This window comes from Chenopodium album, chromosome 6, assembly GCF_948465745.1.
Source record: "Chenopodium album chromosome 6, dcCheAlbu1.1, whole genome shotgun sequence".
NCBI classification, from domain to species: Eukaryota; Viridiplantae; Streptophyta; class Magnoliopsida; order Caryophyllales; family Amaranthaceae; genus Chenopodium; species Chenopodium album.
In genome coordinates, this window is record NC_137839.1 from 34976062 (window position 1) to 34996729 (window position 20668).

General features: G+C 37.2%; 1 protein-coding gene across 1 annotated transcript in view; it reads right to left on the reverse strand.

Moving 5' to 3' along the window:
• LOC145636021 (vacuolar sorting protein 3-like) overlaps nucleotides 1–12974 on the reverse strand; it is a 42122-nt gene extending 29148 nt beyond the window's left edge. Inside the window, exons 1-3 of the mRNA XM_081687460.1 lie at nucleotides 11537–12974; nucleotides 8079–8354; nucleotides 582–778 (exon numbers count right to left, since the gene is read on the reverse strand). Coding sequence (XP_081543586.1) covers nucleotides 582–778; nucleotides 8079–8354; nucleotides 11537–12766 — 1703 coding nt within the window. The 5' untranslated portion in view covers nucleotides 12767–12974. The remainder of the gene's footprint in view (nucleotides 1–581; nucleotides 779–8078; nucleotides 8355–11536) is intronic.
• Between the last annotated feature and the right edge of the window lie 7694 nt (nucleotides 12975–20668).

A 20668-nucleotide genomic window follows, 5' to 3' on the forward strand; every position in this document is an offset into this window, starting at 1 on the left:
TTGCAATTTAATATGTTTATAACCTTGCCAATTTACCTAGAGTCTACATTCTTCCTTTCTTCGGGTTTTTTCGTCTGCCATTCTTAATGCTGCCATCATAAAGCAAAAAAAAAAAGGGAAGGGCGGGGGGGGGGGGGGGGGGGAGGGGACCTAATGCTAAGCCTTCTACTAGTTCTTCGTTCTTTGTGAGAGTCCAAATGAGCTAATGAATCATTTGAATAAGCAGTTACCTTAAAAGAAGCTTAACACTAGTGAAAGACTGCAAGTTCAAAGGCTAAATTAGGTGCTTTTGCCTCTATTGTCTATAGTGTATAGCTAGTGAAGAAGACATATTTTCTTGTGTGTGCTCCTTAAGGTGGTGACATATATAGGGAAAAGCTACATGAAATTGTCCAAATAAGGTGGATGGTAACAACTAACAAATACTGTACATAATTTGCATGTCTGTACTTTTTCCACAGTTTTGTGTTACTTGATAAGATCTTACAGGGTAACGTCTTTAGTGAACTCACAAACACACAGCTGATATCACCAAGATGCTGCTAGCAATTTACATATAAATTGTACAAAAAGCATCTCACCTAATTAAATTCCTAAATGCTGAATCCAAAAGATCAGCCCTAGTTGGTGGATTCAAAAGAAACTCATTGTCGACAGCACTTTCTACTCCAGCTTTCTTCAAAAAAGATGCTCTTTGGATAGCCAACAGGCCATCTTCTACAACATCCTCAACATGTACGGGGGGTGGATGCAGACCCCAATACCTATTCCTGGGAACCTGCAGAAAACCAAATGGTTAATGCACCCTAAAGACATACATACTATAAGACAGAATATGTATAAATTGACTTAAATATTGAAAGAATAACATGGACTTGGCTTGTTATCAAGGTTCTTGTGATGTTAGGCATGAACTTAGTGCCTAGCCAAATGGTGCCCATCAGTGCTAATGTAATCCCCCCGTATTTTTAAATATGTTATAAATGAAATTTAATTTTATTTATAATATTGATTTGTATTTTTCTGTAATTTAATTTCAAAATATTCAAATTATTAATTTGGCTCAAAAATTATTTTGGTACAAATTATTTTATGAACCTTCATTCTATAATTTATTTGGATACAACTAAAGCTTAGTCCATTTCATTCATTTGGCCCATTAATTTTATGAGGCCCAATCTTTCTATTTACCCTACAACATTCTCCCCTATAAATACCTCATTAAACCCCAAAATTTTCCCACATAAAAAGGTTAGTCTTATTTTCTCCTTTGTTTTATTAATTTGTATAATTATAATTATTGATTTATGGGTTTTGATTTTATTGTTTGAAATTAATTTAATTAGTATCAAATTGTATTTTGATGATTAAACTTTTTAATTTCAGATTTTAAAAATGTCATTATTTTCAGATTTTGTAAATTTTATAACCTAGGGTTTTTAATTATTGAAAATCATGATTTTAGGGTTTTTATGAACAATTGATTTAAGGCATTTATAGTAATGATGTTTTGATATTTTGGTGATTATAACTACCGATTAGTTTAACTTAATTCTAGATTATTTCGAACACGTAAATTCGAGTTTTAATTTTTAGATTTCCGTTCGTTAATATTAATCCCGTTTTAATCCCGATCAGGTTCTAAACTCATCCGATTTTGATAAAAAAAAAATTAAAAAAAATAAAAAAAAAACAAAAAAAAAGTAGTGTTTTCCATGTGGAAACAACGTTTTACGAAAGATTCATCACCTTCGGTGATGAGAACCACCCTCTCGTGGCCAAATTCAACCTCTAAATATGATTTTCGGGCAGTTTTTTATTTTTAACGAAGTTTGATTAATAAAATTAATTATGTTTAAAGTTAATTAAGCATAAATATATGTTTTTATTGAAGTTTTAAGAGGTTTTTCATCATGATATATTGTTGGAAATTACTTGGGTTGGTAATATTAATTGTTGGTTGTTTTTTAGGAAGTGATTATTTCCTAGGAGACTTTTGATTGAGTATTAAAGTGATGTGTTGATAAAGTTTTGAAGGGTTTTTATTTAATCTAAAGTGCTGGAAATAGTTTCTAAGTACTACTTTTGATGTTTTATAAAGAGGGTTTAATCACCCATTAAAAAGGGAGACTATTAGGGGTTTTTAAATAATTTTCAGATTTTTATTAAACTTTAAACTTACTGTAATTTCATGTATAAGAGTGTATTTTAAGGTTTTTTTATGAAGAAAATTTAAAGAACTATATATAAGCCTTTAATTTTAACTTAAGGGAAGGTTTTAAAGTGTTGTTCGATTTGGATTTTGAAGGTTTTAAAGTAAGTTAGTATTGCTGTAAATTTGATTGATTGGGTATTGATTGAGATGTTATTGTTTGGTTTAGGAGAGGTGTTTATTGAAGGTGATTTCTAGATAGTAAAGTGGCATACCAATTCGTTTATTCAAGGTACGTACGAGTTACGAAACCTTGCTTTTAGGTGCATGTTTAAGGACGGATCGAGAACTTAGTATCATGTATAGGGATGACTGGGTTAAATTGTTTGGTTATACATTGTGGATTTTTGTATGACGTGCACTATTCTATATTGCAAGTATTGTTTATGCTCTAAATATGAAAGGTGCGCTTAGAGGCAAAGGTATGTGGTTGGTGAAATAATTAATTTATTACTCATCATAGTTTTAAAAAGCGCGAGGCGCACCGAGGGTCCCTAGAGCCTAGACGCAAAGCGCAAAGCAAAAGCGCACGCCTCTTGAATATGAGGCGCAAATTTTTTAATGTGAATTTATTTTTATTTAACTTCTTTTTTGACATTAAAAATTTATTTAAAAATCAAATTAAAGTGATAATTTTTTCAATTTATTTTACGTAGTGCTGTTTTGAAGAAATTTTACAGTTTTTTTGTTATTATTTTTCTTAAAATACTTAAATTTAAGCATAATAAATAATTTAAACTATTTTTTTTTTGGGTAAAGAAAAGGGAAGGTGGTCAGGTCACTTGCTTAACAGTAAAAAAAAAGGAGCAGGCTTTTTGGTAATAATAATAATAATAATATAATAAAATAAAAAGTAATAAAGAAAAAAAAAAATTTACTTTATTGTAGGTGGGTAGAGACTAGAGAATCAGAGACTGCAGAGGAGAGAGAATAAGAGGCAGCAGAAAAAGAAAGAATGGAGAAGAGTGTGGATCGAAGAAAGAGAATAGATGGAAAAAAAAAATACCTGGGTTGCTTCACCGGTGCAGGCCGCCGATATATCTGCAGCCGGAAACCACCGGGGATTGATCTCCGGTCTGCCATAGCAAAACCCACCAATTTTTCAATTGCAAAGCAACCCGTAAATTAGGGTTTTTCAAAAATTAGGGCTTTTAAATTGGGGGTCAAATTGAGGTGATTTTATTCAATAAACAAGGGGCTTTTGCTCGAATTCTCTCTCTAAAGACTGGGTAAGCTTTAATTTGGAAAAAAATGTGTTTTTATTACAAAAATTAATCCAATCCCCTTTTTCTCACGCCTCTAAACGTAAGGCGGCTCAGGCGTTGCGCCTTACGCCTTGGTGGAGGCGGTCTGAGGCGCGCGCCTTCTGGAATCCGCGACGCCTAGGAAGGCCGAGGCGTTTTGGCCTGCGCCTCAACTGCGCGCTTTTTTAAACTAAGTTACTCATTCATGATTATGGAAACAGAATGAGTTTAGGAAGAATTTAAGTCTTATATGACGAGGTTAAGTTTGTGGGGTGCCTTATGCACTCAAGGTGTTTATACACCGAGGTAGTTATTAGATTTAATAATAAATGTTGCTTGTCAATAATAAATCAAGAATTGAAATTTGAAAGTTTGTTTTACGTGATTGAACTAATAATGGATTGATTGTGTTGTTTGCAAATGAGTCATCACCAAGTCTAAACTTGTAAATCACGTAAAGTGCAAGATGGATGAGCAATAAAACTCTAAATTTGTGCACATCTGGAGTAATGACAACACAATCAGGGGTTGGGGTACACGGCGTATTAGCCGTTCACTTTTCTCGAGGCCGTCTGATCTACGAGTCTCTTATTTCAAATACTTTTCAAAACTAGGAGTTAGATGAGATCTCATACTAACTACGGTCACGGAGTCGCGCCCTTGGATGTTTTATTGATGTTTCCGAAAGGAGGCATGGGGTTTTTCTTTTATTGATGTTCTAAATGGAGCATGCGTTGGACAACCTTGTCTATTGCTTAATCCAATGATTAAAATAATGATGAGTTAACTAAATTAGTGAAGTCTTAGTAAACTGACAATTGAGTCGTGTGTTGAGTCTATAATTTGATAATGTGTCATGACTGATTATTAGTAGCATGCTAGGGATTTCTTTTCATGTTTCGCAGCTTGTATGTACTCAGCTTTGCTGATTGCGTGCTTTGTGTGTCTTTCTTTGGTCATGGTCTTCGCCTTTCAATGATCCAGTAATAATCCAATCTTTACACTTGTAATATTGGGGAGCGGACTCATCACAAGTGTTTACATACTTTGGACTTGCATCAAGGTGGTGGGATTTTGAGTGGAGAGTTGGTTATTGTTCGCATATATTTCTTTTTATAAATTTGAAGTTATTTAAACTCTGATATTATTTATTTAATTTGATTTTATTTGTTGGTTTTGAAACTTATTTATAACTGATTTTAGTTTTTCCGCTGCTAATGTTTGATATAGCCTTAACGTTTGAACACGTGGCGGTAGCACGCCATTAATTCTCTTGGATTTTGTTCAGGGTATTTAAAGGTTTTAAGAGAGAATCATTGGGGTGTTACAGCTAAATTCAGGGAAGAGGTAAGTAGTTTTACAAGAATCCCTTTTCTAGACCGCATAACCTAATACTTTTCGTCTTTGAGAGGTACGGAGATTTTAAAACGCCGGATAAGAAAATGATATATTTAAGCCCATGCAAAAAGAGAATTGCAATGTCTTTTAGAATTAAAAAAATTCAATTGTCACATAAGCAAAATAAACGAATTAGAATTAAGATTTTAAATTCAAGTATCACATAACTACGTAAGTATAAAAAAAATTGATAGTTTAAATTAATTATAATGAAAAATATTATATATTTATACTACCTCCGGTCCACATTAGTTGCAACTTTGGGGGTGATTGCGGAGGCCGAGGCAAAAGATCATAAGCATGATTATTGAAAGATAAGGGTATATGCTTAAGTTTTAATCCAACCTTAAAAAAAATAAAAAAATAAAATAAAATAAAATAAAAATAAAAAAACAATTCAACTCAATTTATATTAATTACCCACCACCACCGGACTGTAGAGAAACCACCCACCGGCCACCACCGCCACCACCACCTACCACCGAACCCTGCAAACCCAGCACCAACGACCCCCAAACCCACCAACCACCCCGACGAGCCTAGAAACCACCTACCACCAAACCCACGAACCCCCACGAACCCATCAACCACCAATTTATATTAATTACCCAGCACCGATGAATCACACCAAACCCACAGATTTGAAACCCTAACCCACCGAATCCACCGGCCACGACCACCAAACTACCGACCCCAGACACCCAACGACCCCCGAACCACCAACACCGAAACACCAACCCCGAAACAACCAACACCGAAACCACCACAGTCGAACCCACCAACCCCCGAAACAACCAACACAGGAACCCACCGACGAGCCGCAATAAACACCCACCTACCACCAAACCCACGAACCCAAAGATCCACGAACCCACAAACCCACAGATCTAGAAAAATAATAGGAATGATTGAAGGAGGAGAGAGAAAAAAAAATGGGGATGAGGAAGATGTAGAAATTTGATGAATAATGGTGATGAGGAGGAAGATGAAGGAGAATGAAGGTGGCTGCAATTGGTTTCGGTGGCTAATGGGTTGATTTTGGTGAAAATAGGTAACTTAATTAATGTTAGGGTTTAAGCTAATTAGATAAAATCAGTTTTGTAATTAGGGTGTTTTAAAAAAAAAGTAAGGGTAAAATTGTAATTTTACCACTAAAAATTTACTACAAAAGGAAAGAAATGGGAAAGTTGCAACTAACGTGGACCAGCCCAAAATGGAAAAAGTTGCAACTAGTGTGGACCGAAGGTAGTATTAGGAATTATCTAAATATGAGACAAGATATTTACGATTTATTATTTTATAATAAAAAATCAAGTAAAAAACAAATGAATAAAATCATAAAAATTATCAAATAAATATACAAAATATTTGTTTTAAAAAATACAAACAAGCCGTGCATCGCACAAGATTCATCTAGTTATAAATAAAATAATGAAAATAAAAAAATGTAGTATAGTGCCTCATATCTGTCACAAAACTCAATATGAGGTAGAAGGTAACATTTCTATTGCTAGGTAAATTTGTTGATGTCACTTATTTTATAACAGCCAATAAATTATCTACTAACCACTTTGTCTTTTTTCTCTTGTGTATTGTAGATTGCCTTAGTAGCTTAAGGTATGTGAGTGAGTAAAATACTTACCTAGGTAATACTGTAACACTCCAATACCACACCTATGTTACTCGGACTCTTCGTTTTACCTCAAGTACCAGTGTCGGACCCTCGACACTCGGACATGGGTATGACACTTGGGCACTTTATTTTAGTTCAAAATCATAGAATTTTTTCACAAAATAGCCGAGTCGGATACTTGGACACATACCCGTGTCGGACATGGGTACCCGAGTCCGAGTAACATAGTACCACACAAAAGAAAATGATGCTAAGTGATCAAGTATTTCAGGGACTAGAACTAGATTTCATTTATATATTTATATTTCTCTTTCCATTTCTACAGTGTGCACATTCAAAATAGTGTATACTTCTCTCATTTTCCCCCGCCCCTCAACATCTCCGTTTATCACTATCGTCCACACACATAATCAACTTTAAAAATCATAACAAAATGTAAGCACAAAGGTTTAGCTTAATTTCCACAATCAATAGCAGTTAAATTACCGACTGACAAACAAAACCCTTCACAAATCTGCAAGGAATCAATATTTGGGGGAAGGGTACATTAGTCATAGCCTATTAGTAGTAGCTTGGGGAGTAAGTTAGAGTTTAATATGAGAGTTTTTCTATAAATAGGCCTCATTAGGAGGAATAATCATCATGTTGAATATTGTTGAGAAGTTTGTAATTGACTTGTTGGAGAGCACCTTCCTCTCAAAAGAAGGCATTGTATTGTTGAACAATCAGTTTGATAATACAACTTATCCCTCTTAGCTATCCTTTTCTATCTAATTAGCTTGCTTACTTACTGTTTGGGAGCTAATTCCTAGCAAAAACCTTCCTCCTCCACACCCCAACCCCCCCCCCCTCCCCCGCGGTCTTTTTGCCCAAACCACAAATATATATACCTACAAAACAAAGAAATAAAGCAAAAACAAATAGGCATGCTTTACAATTTAAGAAACAATGAATTGGTGAGAAGGGGAGACGTGAAAGGATATTTGGACTTGCATTAAATAAAAGATGTGAAAGAAATGAATTTCACAGGGATCAATAAAAGAACAACACTTGAAGCTGTTTTTTCCCCTTGAGGAAACAAAAAAACAAAAAGGTGACTTCAAAGATACAATAGACTTGATTGGTAAAAAGAGTTTTAACCAAAAATGAGGAGACCAATTTGAAGGGTTCACTTCATAAAACCGCAATTTTTATCGCATGATAAAGCGCTTATTGAATGAGCTTGTTGTACTCAAGCCTCTAACTTCTTAAAATTGACAAATGAAGTTAGGTTAGCTGTAACCACATAGCAATGATCTCCAAAAGTTACTATAATTTACATCCCTACCAGCCTTACTGCTTATGTCTTCTAGTACTGATTTGTCGTTTTACACGGTCAATAACAAAAAACTATAAGTTATTAACTAATTTTACCAATCATATCAGTACAGATTAATATAACCAACTAGTCAAATTAACAATTTTTTTGTAAGAGAGTCAACTAGTAATCAAACAAGGCAATAATCTATACTAATTGCTTAAGATGAATGGAGCAACACAATTCATCACTAATTAAAAAGAAGGGGGGGGGGGGGGGGGGGGGGGGAATTACCAGCAAAGACCATCGATTAGGGTCTCGTATAACAAATGGAAATATTTCTGATGGCTCCATGGTTTCTGACAATAAGAAATGTTCAATCGCTTCCTCAAAACGCAAGTCAAACAGCAAAAGATACCCCACTTGAGCATGGACAAAAGACACCATTTCTCTAGAAAGGTCACCATCAACCTCAAGCTCCTTCACTAAGGAGATCGCTTCCTTATAATTCTTCTTCCGTAACAAATCTTTAATTTGTTCTTCAGATGATATTTTACGGTAACAAAACACCTGCCAAATGAGTATCAAAAAGAACAGCGAACGATTATCATTAAGCATCCAATAAATTATACTTAGATAACTAAGCAGACCTTGCCAATATGACAATAAAACTATAGATAGTGAAATAAAAGTCCCTCCAAAAAATTAAGAAATTCTCCAAGATCTTAAAAAATTAAAATTTCATTTTAAACCTATTATTTAATTACATAAGAATGTCTTTTCTTATTAATTCAGACATCTCCATGTAACAGTGTTTTCTCCCCTTTCCTCCTTAAGTATATTGGTAGGGCTAGCAGCACTATAGATCACTGGTAAGACTTGCTTTCTTCTGATATTTAGTGCTGTGTATAGTTCTTTTTTTCCTCTTTTTGACTCATTGACTGCTGCTTAATTAATTAAAAATTTGCTCAAGAGCTTACGCATATATAGTTTTGCTGGTTATGTTGGTTTTAGTTTTGAGAATGAATTAAAATACTGTGTATTGTGTCTTCCTCTCATCTCATTTAGAAGATGAATTGATTGATGAGGGGACTCCAGTTACCAAGCATGTTAGATCAGCCCTCAGCCAGTCAGCCCTGAGGAGGTCCTTTTTGATATAAAACCTAGAAAGAATAAGATAATTCAGTTCTTAAGAATGATAAGTTTGATTTTAAATTATTCCAATTGTGATAAAGGTAGTAACATGCTCTTTTTTAGCAAGCCAATGAGTTTGAAGTTATAAGCCTTGTTTCACAGTATAGTGTTTTTCTTAAACCTCAATATTATTCCTTGTTCTTCGTAACTTCACAAGTTGTGATCAAGATGTGTTCATTGGTGCTAGACTATCCTGAGAATGCTAAGGGCTAATATAAGGGAGACTTAGTGGCTTAGCTTTAAAGGAATTGTGTAATCTAATATTCTAATTTCAGTCAAAAAAAGAACTTGTTACAGCTGCTGAAGATTAACCTACAAATCAAGATGTATTAAGAGATTTGCAGAATGTAGAGAGCTTGTTAAATTATAGCTCTAGAAAGGAAAGACCTTCCTTAAACTAATATATTCTGTTAACCATGAAGGTTCTGTTAAGCATCCGAATGAGTCGACTTCGCAACAAGTGGATCAAGGATAAGATCAGAGTCGTTTGACAACAAAGATCAGAGTCGTTTGACAACAAAGATCAGAGTCATTTGACAACAAGATTAGACTAGGTTGTCAATACAATCAGGTATTCATGGAAACTGATTGTACCATTTGGATTGACCACAAATGAAAACACCAAACGTTGTTTATGCATGTTTAATCATAAATGCTAATACAAGTAGTGGAAGGCCACCTTGAGTTTAATGATAAAACATTATATTAAAAAAAAATAATAATAAAAAAATAAAAAAATAAAAGGACAACAGAAATAAATAATCGCAACTTTGCTCCATCTTCCCAAAACAACCCCTTTTACTGGGATCTTCTTTCAACAATCTCTTTGACCTATAATCTGCTAAACAGGTTAAAATCTTTTTTTTTTTCGAAGTCTATCTCCTCCTAACATGGCCACTAGTCCACCACCATAACACCACCCTGAAAATTCACTTGCCCTCTGAAGTTCAACCCTGCCATGGCCACCCCAACCCACCATGAACCCCCCAAGCACACCGAAAAACCCTCTACACACCCCCAAAACTCAACCCAAAATCCCCTTACCACCCCGAAACCAAACCCTTGCCACAATAAAACCCCCATTCCAACATAAAAAACCCCACCCCAGTCCTAAAAACCCATTAAACAACCCGAAAACTCAACCTCCACCCCCGAAAATCCCACCCCAACCCCAAAAAAAAACCCTAAAAAGTGAAAATCCCCTAGCCATGCCAAGAAAACCCTATAACTACTTCGAAAACCGAACTCCCACCCTGAAAATCCTCACCCACTCCTAAACCCCACCATAGCCACGCCGGAGAACCCCCTAACTACCCGTAAACCCTCCGGCCACACCAAGGTGATCATTCATGCCTTGGTGGGGTTGTAGGTTTTTTAAAACTATTTTTGTTTTTTTAATTGTTAAAAAATAAAATATACCTATTAAAAGCCGACACGTGGAAATAACCTAAGAAAAACGATAACCAGTTGCTAAGGGATCGTTAAAAGAAGACTCTTGTCAAAGGTTGGATTATTTTAGTATAATTGAAATGTAGGATTATTTTGGGAAAATGGAGCAAAGGTGGGATTATTTACATACAGTTTTCCAAACAAAATGAAATAAAAATAAATTTTCCTTTTTTAAATAAAAAATAAAAAAAATAAAACTCTTCTTTGTAAATTGATCAAATTTAAACTGCCGCTAAGAGAGGAAATTGCATAGATCAATCTCCCATATTTACATGTTTGAAGGGTTGTGTTACTACAGTTGGTAATTAAAATGATGCACACAAGTCTTTAGAAAAAGTGATTCCTAAGGTCAAGGATCAAACAGTTAACATTCCAAACTTGGAAAAGGTTAAGGGCATTAAAAAAGATAGTGACATAGAGTCCATTGTTTCCATGTACAGTAGCAACTGTTTTGACTTACTTGACTCCAAAAACTCCTAAATCCTCCCTTCGTTTTCTCAGGTATGCCTTGACCGTGTCAAGTTGATGGATTTACTAGGAATAAATTAAGTAAGGCCACTAAATCCATGGTATGGAGGACAGATAATAATTCTAGTTAGTATCCCCCAGATGATGATACTAACAGATCATGTATTTTCGTATATGAGAGAAGATAGCTCAAAGTAGTCCAGTTTATTTTATGTACTTCTTATTTCCTTTTGTCAGCTTTCTACTTTTTCTCTATACCCAAAATTTCCCAAACAATAGGAAACACAAGATGATTTGTAAAACTATGTTGAGGTTATTATTGATGCATGCCAAAGCTGCAATATCAAAAGAAAGAACAAATGGATAATCTTTCAAAGGAGAATATCTCCATATGTCTTTTACACTAGCATCAAATTCTCGCAACTAAATTATCAGAATATTTCTTGGCCAGAATGTCATATCCAGCAATGAAGTTACCCATCAATTCTCTGGACTGAATTAAATGATTCAATAAATAGTGGATACCTCTGAAGTAAAACAGGAAAAGCAGAATGAATGTCTGATCTAGTAACTATTCCGAATTTCCGAGACAGCAAGTTAAGAAGCAAATAATAGGGGGCAAACAAAATAAAGCACTTTACCTTAGATGATGTAGCAACTACAACAAATCTTCCATTCACATCCTCCTCGTCAGAAACAAAACAATTACTTGTTCCAACATCACCCTTGAAAGAAAGAGCTTGAACACAACTTCCTGATGTTTTATGATATAATTCCATCTTTCCATTACTAGCAACCACCACATACGAAAATAACTCAGCAATCGAACGAGGAGCACAAACAAATACCAGGGTACCACCAACGGGCTGTCCATGACTATCCACTACAATGCCCGCATTATCAACTAGTAGAAGCACCTTCTTATCTTTTGACAACAATTTGAGACAAGGAATAGCAGCCGTATCAGGCAGAGAAAATATCAAATCAACATGCCCTGTAATACAGGACATCAAACTATAAGCATTATCAGTCCCTAAAATCAATGAATCATCAAGCCAAGCCATACTCTTCACACCATCAATACAAGACATTTCCTTCAAAACCACGAACAACCCACGTTGCCCATCCACCTCTCGATCATGCTTACTACTGCCTGAATTCAGCTCAATGAACACCACTTTCTTCCCCATTGCCACCACAAAAAGGCAGGCACCATCATTATCCACTTCCCTAGAACTGAATTCCTTAACCCTCGCCCCATTCGATCTAACCCCGCCACCTAACTTTTTCATAAGCCTCCCACCTACACTACTACCACTACTACTAACTCCCTCTTCATTAATCCAATTAGAATTTCCAGATTCAGTACTACAAACCCTTCTAGCAACAACATTAACACCCTTCAGAATCCCTAACTTTTTCACAGGCTGTAACAATTGCAGATCAACTAGATACAAAAACCCATCAGATAGAACCAAAATTCTACCAATTTGATTAACAACATGAATTGAATTAATACCAGAATGACTGATACTAACACATCTTACAACCTTCAACTTACCATCATCATCGATTGTCGCCGATGACGATGATCGATCAAAATTAGGGTATATGGTCAACAAAAGAAGATCACCGGAATTGGTACCACAGTAAATTAAAAGCTGAGAATCATCGATAACAGCAATGGCGACGCAGTTGAAGGAATGTAGAGAAGAGGAAGACGATGAAGTCGATGAGAGGTCAAAGTGTGCCAAAGATTCTAGGACTGTCCTACAATTTGAGGGCAAGTTCCGTCCCTGAGCCAGGGCAGAAGGGACGGAGACCCTTGACCCAGAGAGAAGAGGTCCGTTTTCATTGTTCCTTCCTAACATAGAAGTGGTAGTGCTAAATCTTACCTTGGAAGGTATTTCAATGGAGGGTTGGAAGCTTAGAAGTCGCTTCAATGGAGGATTTAGACATCAGAGTACGGTTCAATTGAGGAGAGAGACGGAAAGTGAAATGCTCAAAGGAAGAACACAAAAAAGGAAAGGGAAACACTGTGTTTTCAATTTTTTTTATTTATTTATTTATTTTTTTTTTTCTTATTATTGACGGGAGTGTTTTCAATTTTTTCTATTACACTAGTTGCCCCATCGCGCGCCTGGCCAATACTGAAAATATCGGGTGTCGATAGTGTTTATTGGATTTCTTGATTAAAGTTTTATTTCGATATTGTATATTTTTGAAACGAATGATAAATTTTAGTTTTTGTAAATTTGATTTGGATATGGAAAAAATTGGAATGATTTGGATATCGGGTGTTGATATCAAAACAGGGATTTATTAACTTATTGTTAGGAATATATTAAAGTAAATTATTGTTAGAAATCATTCAAGCTATTTTAAGCTTTTGGTTTATTAACTTATAGATCATGCATTCTCAACGCTTGAATGTTTACACAAAATACATTAAGCTGCAAATAAATAAACCAGACATGAGAATGCTAAATCAAAGAACTTTATTATACCTTAAACGATAAATTTTCGAGTTATAGGAATACATATGAAGCAATTACAGAGGCTAAACTGAAAAATCAAACCTCTTCTCTAGTTATCATATTACTAATAACAACTGCACTTATACAACAACAGCAATCTAAAACGTTTTACATTATTAGCTCTCATGCCAACAGAATACCACATAAACTCAATTTCAATTCCAACTATAAAGGAACAAGGTTAGATCAACATTTACTCGTAATCTATCTTTCAATTAATTTTTTTTACTCTGAATCCCCTGCGGAGGACCATTTACTGTTTCTGAACTTTGTTCTGACTCGGATTGCTTAGCTTGTTCACGACGATGTTGGCCATCCATCTTAGCAGCATCAACAATAGTGACAGGGTAAAGTCGTATCCCCTAATCAAAAATAATTACCTAAATCACTAACTAAGGTAGATAGGGAAGTATGGTCGATCTCCACAGGGAAACAAGTCTTTTTATTCCTAATTAATTATTATAATCTAAATTATCTAAGTAACCAATATTTATAATTAAGTATGAAACTAAACTACGAAGAATAAGAGTAGAGAGAAAACGATATATAAAGGGATTTAGGGTATAGGTTCACCAATAAATAATACTCCAGGGTAAAACATAGTAATCAATCATTGACATTGCATAAATAACATGATTAACAGACTCTCGCAATTTATTAATCAACGTAGATCTAATAGGCTCTCGCAATTGACTAGATCTAAGTTCTTATTGAAAATAGCCTTTAATATCAAATTAACATCTGCTCGATTCATCAATTTAATATTGCTATACTTTTACAAGCCGCAATTGTAAAACATTAAAACAATCCGATAAGAAATTACTATGCAATACCAACAATCAATAATAGTCAATCATCAATGCATCAATTAACCAGATTGTAAAGGGCTCTCGCTACTTATTACAATCACACAATTAATTTATCGGTATTAAATCTCATCTCTCGAATCTTGACTTAACCATTTATAAATTAACTTGCCTATTGAAACTAGACCTAAACATTAATTCTCATCTCTCGATTCTTGAATCAATATTGTCAAACTCATGCATAAAAGATAGGCCTAATCTAGTCACAGAGCATTAAATCAATCAATAGGAAATTAATCTAGCATTGATAATCAACAACAATAATTTACCCCTTCATATTATTTATTAGATTCCCATAAACCCTAGAAATTAAACTACTCACACATATTAAAAACTAAACTAATCAAAGTAATAAAATAAATCATGATGAAAGGAATAAAATAAATAACTAAGATTAAGGGAAGAGAAATCGTTACCAAAATAAATCTGGAATTAATGAAAGAATTAAGAACAAAAGTTTAGAGAGCGATTAAGAGAGAGAAAACTAAGTAGAGAGAGAAAGTCTAAGAGAGAAGATCCATCCCCTTCCTCGACCTCCAAACCGCACTTAAAACCTAACTAAAACAACTCCTAATTAGAAATTAATTGCTCGTCAAAAGAGCCTTTCCAGAAACACGCGCCCGATCGGGCTAGAGGCCGCCCGATCGGGCGCGCCTTTTTGCTAGCACACTCTTCTCATCAGCACCGCCCGATCGTGCTAAGCCTCGCACGATCGGGCGCGCCTTGGGCCACACATCCTTGGCTTGCTGTGCATCTTGCCCGATCAAGCTAAGCTTGCCCGATCGGGCCCTTGTGGCTCCTCGAGGCTTTGGACTTCCGATTGGGCTCGACTCCTCGGCCCAATCCGGATCTCCTCTTCGGGTCTTGAATACTCGGTCCAAACCTTGGTATTCCAAATACCGAGCCCTTAATCACCGGCTCGATGGCTCTAGCCGGCATTGGGCTTCAACGACAGTCGTGCTCCTCCAATGCTCGTAGTTGCTTCATAAAAATCCCGGGAAAATGCTCCAAAGGTGCAATTCCCTGCAAAACTCAACCAAAACTACGAAAACACTAGAAAACACATATTAGTAATAAAAGTGGCTCTAAAGAGCCAAAAACACTACTAATTATGACCAAGGGACGGGGGTAAAATACTATATAAAATAGACACATCAAATAGCTTGAAGTTCTTCCATCCTTCTACCTGTTTGCAGAATATCTTAATCCACCTGTAGCATCGATATTTGCAATGTAGCCATTTCTTCCTCTAATTCACTCTTCCGAGATCACAAATTTTTTAAACGACGACGTGACAAAGGTATCTGCATCCAGGTGTCCAAATGTGCAAAAGGAACATTTGTAGGCATTTTAGATGATGAAGATGACTTGTCAATGCTGTTTGACATTCTAAAATTGAACAAACCTTCAAGTAGGTTAGTATACAGAGAAATAAGAAATTATAAACCTAAATTTTTTTCAGGAATTGAAATAATGAATACAGTCAAATTACAATGACCTAGGCTTTTATAGAGTTCTTAACATTCATTATTATGAATTTCATACATATACAAAAAACAACACATTTGTGGTAAAATTTGGTTGTAACCTGCGTATCCATCCATAAAGGATAACATCGCATGTTCAGTCGTGTTATCTACCAATATATCAATATGTGGTAGAGGAAAATCGTCTTTAGGGCTATCTTTATTAAGATCCCTAAAGTCGACACACATACGAACTCGTCCATCCTTTTAAGGGACTGGAACTATGTTCGCTACCCATTCTGGGTAATTACATACGCGAATAAAACCGGCGTCCAACTGTTTTTGTACTTTTACTTTTATTTTTAATGCGACATCAGATTTCATTCGTCGAAGTTTTTGTTTTACTGGTTTAGAAGTAGGGTTCAAGGGAATGATATGTTCCGCGATTTCCCTATCTATTCCCGGCATGTCATTGTATGACCAAGAGAACACGTCTTCGAATTCTTTTAGCGTCGATATGAGGGTCGATCGCTCTTCTTGATTTAGAGTTAAGCCAATTTTGACTTCTCTCTTATTTTCGTTAGTTCCTATATTAACTATTTCACTTTATTCAACAATAGGGTTCTTTTGTTCTCGTTCATTCATTAATTTAACCAATTTATTAATGTTATCATCTTCATTAGATTGATTGTTAGAGCATTCGAAAGATTCAAGAGAAGGCATATACTCGGAAATAGAGCTCATATTATTAAAATCAAAAGAGAGTACATCAAGAGAAGAATCCTTTTTGAGATCTTCGTCCTTAGAACTAAAAAATAAAGACTCAGTAATGGCCACAAGGCCTAGATTTTCAGCTTCCCTAGAGTCTACAATAGATTCATCGTCCGATTCTTCAAACATCTTCCCTTCGCCTGTGACGATCTCCAGCTTATCGCCTTTGTGATTGATCCATTTGAAAGATTTCCTCCATCCATACTCAAAAGTTTCGTTTGAAGGGGTGATCAACGAGGTTGGGTCAAAGGCTTCATCTTGAATGGCGTTTTGATTGGTCATTGTTGCGACATGATTTTGCTCTAGTCCAAATAGCAAGTTAAATGCTTGCCCATCATAGCACCCTAGAGTTAGGTGTTTTGATTTAACGATACTAAGATTGTCATCCAAGAAGTAGCAATCAAGAAATATCTCAAATCCAGGCTTCTTGATTCCTTCCAAAACTAAGGGTTCCGAAAAGTCGTAGCATGGGTAATCTTCTCCCTCCCTGATGAATTGTCCATTAAGGGTTTGTTGATAGGATGAGAGTAAAGTGATTATCCCTTTCTTATTATTGTCTCTACGTGCTTTGTTTTTGGCATCGTGAGACTCCAATTCTTCTTTGGTTGGTTTATATCCCAATCCAAAGGAGAAGCTTTTCTTTGGGATAGGAAGTAAGAGAGATTTCTTCATTCTTATTCCCAAAGGCATCCCAAGAAAGTAACTACTCTTGAGCAAGATGTTGTTTACTATCCGAGTGGAATATGGATTAAGCTTGAATGGTACTTTCAAGTCTTCTTCCATTTCGATTGTGAAGATTGGCTCCACGACAAATCCCCACATGTCCTCTTCATCATTATCATGGTTTATTTCTAAGAGTGATTGATCATTTATTGCTATTTTAAGTGGAGAAGCATGTATAGTCATAGGAAGCCCTTGATAGTTCAACCTAATCATTTGATGAAGTTGTAGGGAATATTTCAAGCATTAACCCCTAGCTTAAACCCCACTGTGATCATACACTAAAGTACGGTGGCGTCCAAAGGGAAAGAAGATAGAGAAAAAGAGTCGCCAACAAGTTTTAGGAACTTGTAAACCGTTCACGAGGTGAAAGTTACACCCCTTAACGATCCAAGAGATCGTCAACTCCATAAGGTCTTGAACCAAATAGGGTTCGGGGATGAAGGTACAAATCCAACCTAGAAGAGATTGAACCTGTCCTAATAATAGGCCTCTACTTTATTCTGATCGTATTCATGTGCGCTTTCTGACTAACATGCAATCATTAGGTTTACCCTAAACCTGTTTAATCTATGTTGGTTTAATTTAATGCACAAACAAAACTTTTATTGGCGATCACTTGAATTATAATCATATTAACCCTAAACAAGATTATTAATTATCTTATTAAGCGTGATTACAAGTACAAATTCCCTTTAAGCATGCATAAAAGGCGTGATCAAGCAATAAATAATAATATTTATCAAGCAACACGATAAATAAAAATCATCAAGATAATAATATTCATGTTAAAGCATAATAGCAAGATCCAAGGCATGATAATAACAAATCCTAGCATGTCACTAAACAATAAAAATCAAAGCTTTATCCCTAACATGATACTAACAAACATAAATATTAGGAAGAATATAGGAAACATCATACTTTTAATCATACTTGATGATTTGAGTATTTTTACCCGGCCAGGTGGCCCAATCAGAAAACGCCACGTGTCCTCAGTAAAGGTGCCATTTGGACCTATGAGATGATGACACGTGGAGGGCAGACATTCCTCTGCCCTAAACAGACTGATGATCCAGCATGGACCAATCAGAGGGCGACGCGTGTCATCCAAAAAGATGCCCAAAGGCCTTTTGGGCTCAGTGACACGTGTCACTCAGGCATTGCCTCTGGAATGGCGGCCTTCAAGGGCCCAAACCTTGAGGCGCCGTTTTGCGGCGTGACCTAATCCCTAGGTCACCAGATCCTAGGGAGGGCACACCTTCCAAAAAGACCCTATAAATAGGGACATTCTTACATTTATGACAAGACAGAATATACACGCAATACGAGACAATACGTCACTTACTACAGAGCTGTCATTTTCACAGAACAGACAGCACTAACCCTGAGCTTGGAATCCGAGCAGATAACTTTACTTCTGCACGTTTTATTACCGAACGCTTACTAACTTAATCTTCGGAGGCGGACCACCGACCATCCAGCGGTCCGTTTGCTTTGCAGGTACAGGCGACCTTTGCTGAACCCAGTCTCAGTGTTGTAACTCTCCCAAGGGACCAAAACCCCCGAAACATTTGGCGCCGTCTGTGGGGAGAGTACCTCTGAAATGGCTTCACAAGTACCTATACCGAATCCAGAGGCCAATCGGCCTCCAGAAGACATAGTGGTCCAGACGGACCATGACTCAGGTGACGAAGCTGACGTCGAAACCTATGTGGATCCAAACGGATCCCTCATCTCTAGACGCATCCGCAGTAAGGAAAAGTGGGAGCGTCACCCTGACCAGGCAGGGCCAAGCAAAACTGCTGGTCAGCCAAAGAAGCCCTCGGGGCGGCCGGGTGATCCTTCCCAGGCGGCAGGATCGACTCCCGTCACTCGAGATGAACTAATGAGACTCCTGAGCAATCTCAGGGGTGAAATCAAACAACTCGCCTCAAAGAAGTCGCCTACTCCTAGAAAGGAGCAGTAGGCCAAGAAGCCAGCCCAAGCTGGCAAACAGAAGTCGGTCAGGGAGCGTCAACCGACTCCTCATCATGCCCCTACGGAGAAGGCTCGACCCCAATTTGACCTTACCAGGCTCCGTTTCCCAGAAACGGGCACAAGAAAAGCCATCCGGCACATACAGCCGGATGGTAGCAAGAAAACATTCTCTGATGCTCAGCAATACATTGAGCGGAAGAGGACCCAGCTATCAGAGTCGGCTTCAACGTCGACTTACCATGATAGCTTTCGGAATACCTCTGTGAGGTGTTCCCAGTCTGTACATGAGACCCCAGCAAGCAGCCCACGGGTTCAGTCTGGCCCTCATATTATTCAGTCGGCCCAGTACATGACTCAACCATTGTACCAGGCGCCGGTTTTACCTTACATGCAGCCTGCCCTCTTTGGAGGACAGGTGGCATACGGCTATCAGCCGATGGACTGGCAGCTTAGGCAGCAGCACATTGGAGATCAACCCTCTGCTTTCTCCAGGGAAATAACTGAAGCCGTACAGCCGGCTAAAGTTAAAAATGTTCTGGTTGGAGCCTATGACGGGACCTCCAACCCAGAAGACCACCTGCTAGCATACACCCACCTCATGTATTTACAGGGGTTGGATGATGCCGCATGGTGTCGTTGCTTTCCAGCCACCCTGAAGGGCATAGCCCAGCAGTGGTTTGGCAATCTGCCGGCTGGTTGCATAAATAGCTTCAAGACGCTTGTGTTCTTGTTTGCTTGAACATCCCTGCCAAAAAGACAAGTCTTGACTTGGGCAATGTACAGCAGGGAGATAGAGAAGGCTTGCGTTCCTATGTCAGGTGGTTCAATCTGGTCCGAATCCAGATTCATGGGCTGTCTGATGAGGTCGTCTTCACAGACTTCTGTAAGGATCTGAAGGACGGGTCTACTTTTAAGTACGAACTCGTCCGCAAACAAATCTTTACTCTGCAAGGGGCCTTGCGAGAGGCGGAAGCCTATATACAGGCGACCGAACTCTGCTCCTCCAATAAGCAGTCAGACCATAAGAAGACCGATCGACAGAAAGAGAGTTGGCCTGCTCAGCCGGCTGTGAAGCCAAAAGAGAGCAAAAAGAAAAAACAAGTCTGGGCCATTGATAACTCTGATCAACCGGCCCAGAAGAAGAAAAAAGAGTGGAAACCGTACGTCCCAAGGTACAAATTCCACAAGGACTGCTGCTCCATCCTCTTGGAAATTAAGGATCGGCTGACTCTTGAGAAGGCGACTCATATGAAAGGTTCCGCTGAAAATCAGAACAAGAACAAGCATTGCCATTTCCATGAGGATGTTGGCCATGACACGAACGACTTCTTCAGTCTCAAGCGGGAGCTCGACCGTCTGGCCGACAAAGGACAGCTGAAGTCCTATGTGAAGTTCAAAGTGACTTCAAAGGCAAATCCAGGGCAGTCCATGAA